At 41.2% G+C, this 12,097-nt stretch overlaps 1 protein-coding gene across 1 annotated transcript; it reads right to left on the bottom strand.

The window, feature by feature from the left end:
• Positions 1–8,321: 8,321 nt before the first annotated feature.
• On the bottom strand, positions 8,322–12,097 carry LOC137892705 (histamine N-methyltransferase A-like). The gene is made up of 7 exons (XM_068738045.1): positions 12,042–12,097; positions 11,754–11,896; positions 11,108–11,160; positions 9,941–10,048; positions 9,660–9,790; positions 9,272–9,365; positions 8,322–8,935 (listed from the first exon to the last, which is right to left on the bottom strand). Exons 2-7 carry the CDS (start codon positions 11,885–11,887, stop codon positions 8,586–8,588), a joined length of 870 nt encoding a protein of 289 aa, XP_068594146.1. The 5' UTR covers positions 11,888–11,896; positions 12,042–12,097; the 3' UTR covers positions 8,322–8,585.

Below are 12,097 nucleotides of genomic sequence, written 5' to 3'. Positions count from 1 at the left end.
CTCTTCCCTCACACAGGCTGGCTTATATACATTCATTGGGACTGTGTTCCAGTGTAGCAAGTTTTTAAACAAACACAATACAGGAGCCAACCACTGTTTGCCGTATTCCAATTTAGTGTGCCTTTTAACTAGCCTTAAACAAGGTGGTAACACAGGTAATAGACAGTCACAATAGACAGACACATAAGAGAGCAGATGAGGTCAAACTTTGTTTGGTGGCTGAATTGATTCTTCATGACCGTAGCTAAGTGGAGAGCAGGGCCTCCTTTCAATGAGAGGGTTGGCGGTTCGATTCCCAGCTCCTGCTCCACTAGTTTCATGTCAATGTGTATTGAGCAAGACACTTACCCCCAAAAATTGCTCCCGTAGCTGCGTCTACGGTATATAGACAGATACTGAATTGTAAGTCACTTTGGATAAAAGCGTCTGCTAAAATGACTGTAATGTAATGTTTGGTGAGGGACTAAAACTTGGAGCCAGGTGGTAACACAGGTAATAGACATTCTAGTATTAGGACTCAAGCAAAGGGCCAGAGTCTATAAAGTGGGGTGGGAAGCTCAACTGGGAACTTTTTTCCTGAACTCAGACACATGAGAGAGCAGCTGAGGTCAGCCTTTGTTTGGTGGCTGAATTGATTCTTCATGTTTGGTGAGGGACTAAAACTTGGAGTGATTGCTTCGGCACATCAGCCAAGAAACAATATTCCAGTCAAATGCATGCCTTCAGCTGGGGGAGAGGACTGTGTTCCAGTGTAGCAAGTTTTTCAACAAACACACTACAGGAGCCAACCACTGTTTGCCGTATTCCAATTTAGTGTGCCTTTTAACTAGCCTTGAGCCAGGTGGTAACACAGGTAATAGACATTCTAGCATTAGGACCCAAGCAAAGGGCCAGAGTCTATAAAGTGGGGTGGGAAGCTCAACTGGGAACTTTTTTCCTGAACTCAGACACATGAGAGAGCAGCTGAGGTCAGCCTTTGTTTGGTGGCTGAATTGATTCTTCATGTTTGGTGAGGGACTAAAACTTGGAGTGATTGCTTCGGCACATCAGCCAAGAAACAATATTCCAGTCAGCTGCATGTCTTCAGCTGGGGGAGAGGACTGTGTTCCAGTATCGCAAGTTTTTAAACAAACACACTACAGGAGCCAACCACTGTTTGCCGTATTCCATCTTAGTGTGCATTTTTACTAGCCTTGTCAACATAGAGTGACAGACCAGCTTTGTTCCTTGTTTCCATGGGATTGCAGTCCATTCTCACCAGATTGCCAAAGACTAAAAGTCTACAGCCATGCTAGCTTTGCTGCTCCATGAGCCTGTACTTTGAGGTAAATACTGACGTCAGCATGATATGTGTAAGGGGCTGAGGGGTAGGGTTGTTGCCAGAATCTATATTCCAGCCAGAAGGCTCCACCCACTCCTTCAGGGGAGCATTGAGGTCAAGTTTCGGATGACCCCAGTCACTTCTACCACACCTGCTTTGTAAGTTCTCATAGTTGCATCTTATCCTAGACAATTGTGTGAAATTGTCCTAATTAGCATATGAATTGAGTTATTGCCAGAAACGTGTCTTGTGAGGTCACGTTGACCAGTGATCTTTGACCACCAAATTTCAACCTTGAGTCCAAGTGGACCGTAGTTCCAAATTTGAAGAAATTCCCTCGATGTGATCCTGAGATAATGACGGACAACCCAAGAACATAATGTGTCAAGCCAAGACTGATGCCAGCCTGGAGGCATAAAGGCATACAAACATACATACATTCAAATGTAGAGGCGTATCATAGCAAGGCTGAGTCCCAACCACAGTGGCCAAAGGTTGATTTGGACGGAGCCCTTTGCTGCATGTCATCACCACTCTCATCCCTCCCTTTTCTGTCTCTCTACTGTTACTATCAAATAATGCAGAAATGCAATTTTTATAATTTTTTAGATGCATATGGATAAAAAGTGTATTTTCCTGGCTTCACATGAGCTAGGCTTGTAGCGTCACCCATAAGGTGAAGCAGCCATATATTGAACTAACTTCGTTCGCAGTCCATGTCACCGGGTTGCACTGCTGACCTCAGCTCAACGGTGCTAAGCCTGCTTGCCATCTCCGGTTGTGTATACTGCACACTGAGATAGATCATAACTCTGCCTCGAATACACGAGCTAGTACAATCTAACAAGGATTGAGTGTGAGGAAGACTTCAATACTTAATTTCTTCTTTTCTGGACATCTGTAAACTGGTCAAAACTGTTTTAGGCCCACTAATGTGGATACAACGTGTGCAAAACTTTATGGGTAAGGCTGGAAGGTAGGACATGACAGTGAGCATTTATATTTCCTTGCTGTAATGTTTCTGTTTGGTCTTACACAGGATTCTGACAGTGATGCCTGGGCACAAGTAGATGGGGACACCAAAGAATATCCCACAGGCGTCATCAAATTCACTACAGTTAAAAGCAGCTGTCAGCTGAAAGTAGGGGTGGTTCAGGATTGCCCACTATATTACCGGCTGCGCCAGGAAAAACGGGAGAGTCCACCAAGAACCAAGTTTGGGTCTAAATTGAAGAGCCATAGAAAAAACATACAACCAGTACATCTCGTCAGGATGCTCCTAAAGTGGTGTGTGCGCTGAACATCAAGAAAGGAGGTGTAACAAGAGTTCCAATGCAGAGGAGACACTGGACAACATTTTTTTTTACTTCCCATTAGGACCAGGCACAGATGGCAGGGAGGGTGAAGCCTCCTTGCTGACAAGTTTGAAGGGCCAGTTTGGAACAGCCCAGATGGAGGACCCTAATCTGCTGCCCGCACGCAGCAATGTCATGGAAATAGAGGGGAAACTGGCTCTAGGTGTGGGTAAGATAACCTATCCTTGTTTTACAATCAAAAATAGACTGTTGTACTATACTAAAGAGACAGAAGGCCAGAGGAGGAACTTGTTGGTTGTCCCAAAACAGTATATTTCCACAGTGTTGCACCTAGCCCACAGCCATGTTCTGGGGGCCCACCTCGGCTTTGAAGACAAGGCAGCGGATTGCAAGCTGATTCCACTGGCCAGGTGTGGTAAGAGCAGTAGAAGACTATTGTCGTACCTGCATTGAATGCCAAAGGATGAGCCCTAAACCCCATTTTAAAAGTCCCCTCATACCTCTCCCTATAATTGATGTGCCGTTTCCCCGCATTGCTATGCATTGCATAGCATTGCTATGGGCCCTTGGGGAAGTCCGCTAGGGGACATCAGTACATTCTGGTTATCCTCGATTATGCCACAAGGTACCCTGAGGCCATTCCCCTGAGGAACATGACCACCAAAACGATTGCTCGGGAGCTACTCCACTTGTTCAGCAGAGTTGGTATCCCCAAGGAGATGCTGACAGACCAGGGCACCCCCTTCATGTCCAAGGTAATGAAAGACCTCTGCTGGCTCTTCAAGGTAAAATTGTGCCCCTACAGGATACCCGACGGAAGAAGGTTAACTATTGAGCGAGAGGTCTGGAAAATGTTGGCTCTAGGGGTGATAGAAAGAATCCTACAGTGAGTGGACCAGCCCAGTTGTCCTGGTCCCTAAACCAGACAACACCAACAGGTTCTGTAATGACTTTAGACAATTAAACGAAATTTCAAAGTTTGATGCTTATCCTATTTCTATAGTAGATGAGCTGATTGATCGGCTCGGGGAAGCCCGTTTTTATCAGCACCCTGGACCTGACAAAGGGATATTGGCAGGTACCCCTGGCGGAAACCTCAAAGGAAAAGACAGCCTTCACTATATTAGCTGTATGACTACACTGTGCTGCCCTTCGGTCTGCATGGAGCTCCAGCCACGTTTCAGAGACTGATGGACAGGGTCCTGAAGCCACATCGTGAGTATGGAGCTGCGATGTGGTAATTCAGTGTCTCCTGGGACAGCCATCTGGTAAGGCTGGCAGCAGTCCTGGAAGCTCTCCGCAAGGCCGGCTAGACAGCAATGTGCTGGGCGTGACAATGTGAAGCCACAAGACCGCAAGGTGCAGGCGATCCAGGGCTGGCTATGCCCATCCACAAAGGCCCAGTAGCTCTGACCTCATACTACGGTCTGTTCATCCCAAACTTCTCTGCTGTAGCATCTCCCCACACAGACTTGACCAGAGCCTCAAAGCCACTCAGCGTAAAGTGGACAGAAGAAGCTGAACAGGCCTTTCAGGGCCTAAAGGGGGCCCTCAGTTCACAGCCGGTATTGTTGACCCCAGACTTCAGCCGGGAGATGATTGGGAACAAGGATATGCCACGGTGGAAAAGGAAGCTCTCGCCATAAAATGGGCACTAGAGTGCCTTCGGTATTACCTCTGGGGACGTCACTTCACTCTGGTCACCGACCATGCTCCCCTGGTCTGGATGGCCAATAAAAAAAAGACACGCAAGAGTTTAACTTCTCTATCATTCACAGAGCGGGAGCCAAGCATGGGAATGCAGATGCCCTGTCCCGAAGAGGCGCTCTATGGCCAATGGTCGACCCTTCAACGCCAGAACTGAAGGGGTGGGGTGTGTAAGGGGATGAGGAGTAGAGTAGTTGCCGGAATTTACATTCCAGCCAGAAGGCTCCACCCACTCCTTCAGTGGTGCATTGAGATCAGGTGTGGGATGAGACACACCTGATGTCAGGGAGATGAACAAAGGGCAAGTAGGGAAACTGAGTAGAGAAAACATGCGGCAAAAGGAGAAGGGTGGCTTCTCCCTACGATCGAGAGTTGAAGATCATTAAGCCCGGTAAGTCGGCTAGCGGCCCGGCGGATATAGTTTAGTTTGTGTAGTCGATTGATAGAGCTCTGAACTGAGCCACGTTTTCTGTTATTTTGTGTTGAGTGAAGTTTAATTAAAAACCTACAGAACTGACTACCTGCTGCGCTGCCACTAATTTCTGTGTCCTTGGTACTATCCTGTTACACTAAGCTACAATGCTAACAAACGGGTATAAGAAGAAAAACACTTCAGCAGCACATATTTGCCCACATGTTCAAAATGTCCCTGTGGTCTGGTTAATGATGGACAATTTCACTCTCTCCTAGAGGTTGACATTATCAACTCACTGCCCTGCAGAGAGGCATATTGGCTTCATACTTTGAACACAATCGAGCCGTTTGGCCTGAATAAAGTACTATTTGTCAATTGATTACGCAGTGCTGGTTGAAAGCATGCCTGTTCAGAACAGGCTGAATATGCCTGGTGTTGCTGCATGAGGCTTTCTCAAGAACCGCTCATAAAAACTTCACACTCAACGCTGCGCTTCCTTGGGTCCAATTCTAACTCATTGTTCCTTGAACTAACTTACAAAAGTTCCCCAAAGCAGTTAAAAACTAAAAAGCTAAAAACAGAATAATAGTTGCGGTGCAGTTTAAGAAATAAAATACAGTAGTAGTAGCAGTAAAATGCAGAAATTGATTAATGTCCTTGAACCTGGTTCAATCAAAAGCAGCAGCAAACAAGTCTTCAGTCTTGATTTAAAGGAGCTGAGGGTCTCAGCAGACCTGCAGCTTTCTGGGACTTTGTTCCAGATATGTGTTGCAGAAAAACTGAACGCTGCTTCTCCATGTTTAGTTCTGACTCTGGGAACAGAAAGTAGACCGGTCCCAGACGACCTAAGGGGTCGGGATGGTTCATAAGGTAGCAGCAGATCAGAAATGTATTTTGGCCCTAAACCATTCAGTGCTTTATAAACCAACAGCAGGATTTTAAAGTCAATTCTTTGTTTGACAGGAAGCCAGTGCAAAGACCTCAGAACTGGAGTGATGTGATCCACTTTCTTGGTCTTAGTGAGGACTCGAGCTCAGCATTCTGAATCAGCTGCAGCTTTCTGATTGACTTTTTACAGAGACCTGTAAACACAACGTTACAGTAGTCGAGTCTACTGAAGATAAATGCATGGACAAGTTTTTCCAAATCCTGTTGAGACATAAGTCCTCTAATCCTTGAAATATTCTTCAGGTGATAGTAGGCTGATTTTGTGATTGTCTTGATATGGGGGTTCATGTTGAGGTCTGAATCCATAACTACATCTAGGTTTCTGGCTTGGTTTGTGGTTTTTAACATCAGTGATTGAAAATGAGCGCTGACTTTCAAACGTTCGTTCTTGGTACCAAAAACAATTACTTCCGTTTTATCTTAGTTTGATTGAAGAAAATTCTGGCACATTCAGTTATTGATTTGTTCAATGCATTTGCCCAGCCCCTGTATGGGATTATAGTCCCCTGGTGATATAGTTATGTAGATTTGTGTGTCGTCTGCATAATTATGATACACACTTTGTTGTTTTCCATAATCTGAGCTAGTGGAAGCATGTAGATGTTGAACAGAAGAGGCCCCAGTATTGACATAGTACAGCATCTGTTGATTTCACAACAGATAATGAGCTGGTAACTGGATTCATAGAGCACCCAATTAAAATGCTACGCTAGACAAATGTTCTCATGGGATTAATTGCTGTGGAGCGCCGCCAAATGAATATGACCTAGATGTGTCAAAAATACAGTTTGTGGGCCAGAAGCACTACGTTGGCAACACAAACCTGTATCATGTGAATGAAGTCAGCCTTCTTAGTCATCTTTTTCCCTTTCCAGTGCTCTTCAAACTCAATGACAGTCATCTGGTTCCAGGTAAATTTGATGTAATCTAAACCTGGTTTCTGTGACACCAAAACTGCATCAACAGACACAAAACAGAGTTATGGAATGTAATGGAAACATCATTACACAATAATGTTACAACATCAAAAATCAATCTGCATTGTTACTACATGTTGCCTTTTGTAAATGATACATTTATATTTCATATAACAGGAAAATATAACATAACTCATTTAAATTATTACTTAAAATCCCTTGTATTACACAGTAATGTTAACACCGAAACATAATTTAGTTCCTACACTATTTTTTTTAGGCCATAATATTTGCTTGTCACATAGTTGGAAATAATGAATCTGTAAATAATTTGAATTGATATATATTGTATTCTCAGTTGTAGGAATGATCCTTAGAATGAAGAGCAGACTTTGTACATATTAGACATCTGCCAACATTTTCTATCCAGCATCAACCAAAATGCAAGCAGTCACTTTCCCTTGACATCTGTCATTGGAAAGAAAACCTTCTCCCATCTCCCACACAAGACTGGAGGTTCAGTGCAGATTATCAGCCAAAGAGTCTCCACTGGTGGTGCAGTTTATGTCTTCCAACACTCAAGCCATGGACCGGAAACCAGCTAATGGTCAACCAAGAAGGATGCCTGACGTTCCTAAAGCCATTCTTTTTGTCACACCTGTATGTCAAGCTGGGTTTTTGTCCTGTCTCCACGTTTGTTTTGTGAATTCCTGTTTTATTTTGGAAATTAACTCTCCTCTCGTTTCAGGTTCCTTGCCCTTCCTCATGTATCACCAGTCTGATTGTCTTCCCTGATTCCTGGTTGTGTCCACCTGTTCCCCCACTTCCCTCATGTGTACTTATAGTCTGCGTCTCCCCTTGTCCTGTGCCAGAGTGTCATGTCCTTTCGTCTTGCACACCCGCCTTATGCTATTAGCAAGTCCAAGCCATAGTTTTGTCTGTCCCGTTCTTGTTTCTTGTTTCCTCGGTAAGAGAGATTTTGTTTTGCATTTTGCCTTTTTGACCATTCAGCTCTTCGAGTTAAATCAGAGCATTTTTTATTTGTAGTTTAATACCTTCCTCGAGAAGTGATTTTTGGTTTGGCTTTTGACGTTTTGACTTTACAGCTCCTTGAGTTAAATCAGAGCTTTTTTAGTTCTACTTTGTTGTTTTCTTCTTTCCTCGCCAGAGCATTTTTATTTCTTTGTTATTTTTTTTCCTTCCTCGCTAAGAGAGGTTTTTGTTTCCAGAGATTTCCCTGTGCATTTTTTGTTGGAAATAAAAGATCGTCAGCTGAACCTCTACTCTGTGTCCGAGTCCTCATCAAGAGCTCCCTCCGTTACACTTTTATTGCTTAAACAGGGGTGCACTCTAGGTAGCAGTTAGCCTCAGTTTGTGGCTCTAATGCGAACACATTTGTATGGCCCATCTAAAGAAGAATTACACCAGTCAATCTTTTAAAATAATCGCTAAAATGTATAAAAGCAAGAAAAAACAGCATTTTCCTTTTTCAATTTGAATGGTTGATCTTTGAAATTACCGTGAATTTGCTTATTTCATAGAAATATTCAATCTATCTGTACAAACAGAGGTATTCTATAATTTTTCATGCTTATCCTTGACTTAAATGTCTTTATCAGAAGGTTATTGAAAGCTCCTCTTTATTGCAGAGCTACTAAAATACAATATTTTTAACATAAATTAATTGGAAAAAAAAACCTTTCAACTGTTGAATGTCTGTAATGAGAGTAGAGGATGAGATTTCGGACACAGCCATTGTGTTTTACCACTTCCAAAGAAAAACATTTTATTTATTGATAATGTTGGTTTACATTCCAATAAAAATAGGCTAAAATGGCTGAAAACTACTCCAAATGGTAAACTCAATCTTAGCAACAGGCACATATGCTGCACTTTTGATGAGGGTAAAGTAAATGCAAGAACAGAAAACAGAATGTATGAACCAATTTCCATAAGACACCTCAAGCATAAACAAGGATGCAGCTCCCATTATTGTTGATGATTACCCTGCCATCTTTTTCAGTGCTGCACTTGTTTCTGAGAAGGTCTAGAATCCCTGCTCTGATCTCTGGGGTGAAGGACTCGTAGAAGTTGTTTTTCGCTGTCAGGAAATTCAGGAGACTCTTTCCAGTCTGGCTGCTTGGATTGAAGCACTCGGTGATGTCGAAGGTGTTGGTAGTGGCGTGCTCCTCATATTTCAGACCCAGGCTCTTCAGGCAGGCAATAATCTCTGCTGATGAACGATCTGCGAGGCCATCGAAAGCGAGCCCCTTCCTGTAAGTCTTCCACAGGATGTCCCAGCCAGAGTTAGCTGGATATTATGAGATGAAATAATTAATTATATCCAGAAGAAATATATTGACAAATGACAACAAAACCCTGATGTTATTTTGTTACAGTCATGAGAGACTATTGGTCATCTGAGGACTGTATATAACAGTTAAGAGGGTTGGTAACCTCAACAGTCCTCAATGCAAATATCTAAGAGAGCTCCGTTCTTCCAGCACAAAATGAAATGAGTAAGTATCGGGCTGGGTAAATTAAATGAGATGCAAATTGATACATGTTTTGCTTTTCAGTAAAGATTAAGAAACAGGTTATGATGAAGAAGGGCAGGAAGCAGTATGGAAAACCTAGTTCTACTTACCTGCTTCAACGATGATCATAAGCCTGCCGTTGTTCTTCAGAAGGCTCTGGTAGAATGTGATGGTATCGGCGAGGTTATCCACATAGTAGATCATCTGTTAAGGAGAGAGTTGTTAATTAGATTTTTTGGATGATGCTTGCATCCATGTAAACCCACAGTTTGAAGTGTTTTCAAACACTGTAGTGTGCATTATATGACTATTTATAGCACTTATTGTTATGCACATTTGTTTGGTAGAAACAATTCTGCTGATATGCTCCCCACTGACTTCTAGCATCAGCGGAGGATTTAGAGGAAGCTAAATCCATCTAATTGCATACGCAAAGTGAGACCCATTCGTCATTACATCATTATTAAACTGAAGGTCAAAAAATAGAAGTCACAATACCTGAACCATGTGTATGAAGTCAAATTTCTTCATATCTCCTTTAGCTTTGACTTGTTTCTCATAGTTCTCACTGCTCATGAAATGCCAAGCAAATGGGATCTTCTGGAGGTTGGGGGTCTTCGCCACCAAAACTATAAGTTGTACATAAAGTAGTGCAGACAGTAACATTAAGAAACACAATATACACAGTGTATGACAACACCCTAAACACAGATTATGATCAGATGAAGACAACAAAGACACATGAGGAACAAATACACATTTGGAAATTATAAAAATACCTTTGAAGTTGTCTGTGAGTTGAGAGCTTCCATCCACAATGTCAGTAGTGATCGGGACAGTAGGGAATATAGACTGCAGCAGAGTAAGTATCTGGGCATCCACCTCCCCTGAAAGAAACCAGGAAATATTTAGACTTTGAAAACCCATTGCCTCAGTTTAATGCTGTTTTAATGTGAAAACCTCACGCATCAAAATACATTAGTTTGGAACATTGCAAACATTCCTGAAACTTTCAAAACTAATTTTCCTAACTTTTAATTTGATGTTTTAGATGATGCTTGCATCCATGCAAGCTCACAGTTTTAAAGTGTTTTTAAAACACCGTAGTTCTGTCAGGGACACGTCAGTGGAAACAGCATTATTATTGCTACAACTTTCTAAACTAATTTCAGGTGGACCTGTCATCTATATGAGGTCAAATGTGTGTCTATGCATGTGTGTGTGTGTGTGTGTGTGTGTGTGTGTGTGTGTGTGTGTGTGTGTGTGTGTGTGTGAGAGAGAGAAAAAGAGAGGCAGTGTTAGCTCCATAGTCTTATCATTCTGGATAAAAACAATGACTTTGATGTTGCCACAATGCAAACATCCATGTAAACTATGATCTTGATTAACCAACGTGTCCTCCTATAACCCACCAATGCCTTGCTCTGTGTTGCTAAGATTTAATTAAAGGGCAAGTTACAATTTGTGACAGTTTCTCAAATCTGTCATCTTAAAACAAATACCAGTCCTGGTATAAAGCATTTTTATTTTACCAGCCTGACTTATATGGGTCTGAAACAATATCACAATGTTTATGGGGGACAATTTGAATTGATAAACTCTGGGAACGTCCTGTATATAGATACGGTATTGACTAATATGTAGGTTTGTATAGTTCATTTTATACATTAAATCCATCTCTGGAGGAAAATTAAATATAATTTAATTTCAAGGCTTTCAATTTCAATAAATAAAGGCATCATTATTATCAAAATCATGCTAAAGTGTATTTTCCTCTGGTCTTTAAATCAAGCTGCTGCTTAAGAACATGAATCACACAGTAACGCAATCTCCTCCACTCGTGGATCTTTGCCAGTGCACACAACAGTATGTAACTGAGCCAAAATGACTTCAACAAACAACATGTGTTCATGCAACAGTTACCAGTGTTGTTTCTCATCACATACCTCCACCACTTCCAACACCAAGAACATCCAGGCTGCTTTTGTCTACTCCGATTCTGCAACATATGATAGAAAGAAAAGGATGTTGATCGAGGATGTAATTGTTACTTACAATAAAAACCATAAAAGAAAAAGTTTTATTGGCAAAAGTGAATTAATAAATAAACAGCTCATAATAACTATATATATATATATATATATATATATGTATGTGTATATATTTATATATATATATGTATGTGTATATATTTATATATATATATATATATATATATATATATGTGTATATGTGTGTATATATATATATATATATGTATGTGTATATATATATATATATATATATGTGTGTGTATATATATATGTATATATATATATATGTGTGTATATATATATGTATATATGTGTGTGTGTATATATATATATATATATATGTGTGTATATATATATATGTGTGTGTGTGTGTAAAGCAGAAAATACATGAACGTTCTAATTTCTTTTTTGATATGTTACTAACGCTTTACTGCCAGTTTGCCATGTACATAAATACAGTTGAATATTTTATTCTGGTTACAGATTTGTAAAGGCCAATGGGAGAGTGTCCTGACAAACATGCAGTTCAGCAATCATAGTCTTTCTTCTTGTTAGTTACCTTTTAAATTCTCCAGGCAGGATGTTGTGAAGACATTGGAAGATGGCCTTGTGCTCTCCGGACTGTTGTAAGAATACCTGAAAGCTTTGGGCACAAGCGCTATCATAACAAGTTGTCTTTGGATCCACAGCCATGACTGATTCCTGCAACGTGTTACACATGGCAGTTTAAATTCATACATATAGCAATGATTCGTGCATGCAAAAAAAACCCAACTATTTAGAAAAAAATATCTTCAAATTCACTAAGGTAAGAATCAGTCGAACATTGTAAGTATTCACCAATTACCTTCAATACGCGGAGAGTAAGGATAGAGCGTTGACTGTTTCCTCACTCTGGTGCAG

The sequence above is a fragment of the Cebidichthys violaceus genome, unplaced genomic scaffold (genome assembly GCF_023349555.1).
Source record: "Cebidichthys violaceus isolate CVI_PGR_0920_01 unplaced genomic scaffold, fCebVio1.0.p SCAF_11, whole genome shotgun sequence".
Lineage (NCBI taxonomy): Eukaryota > Metazoa > Chordata > Actinopteri > Perciformes > Stichaeidae > Cebidichthys > Cebidichthys violaceus.
The sequence above is the reverse complement of the archived record's forward strand: the minus strand, read 5'-3'. Positions and strand labels throughout refer to the sequence as shown.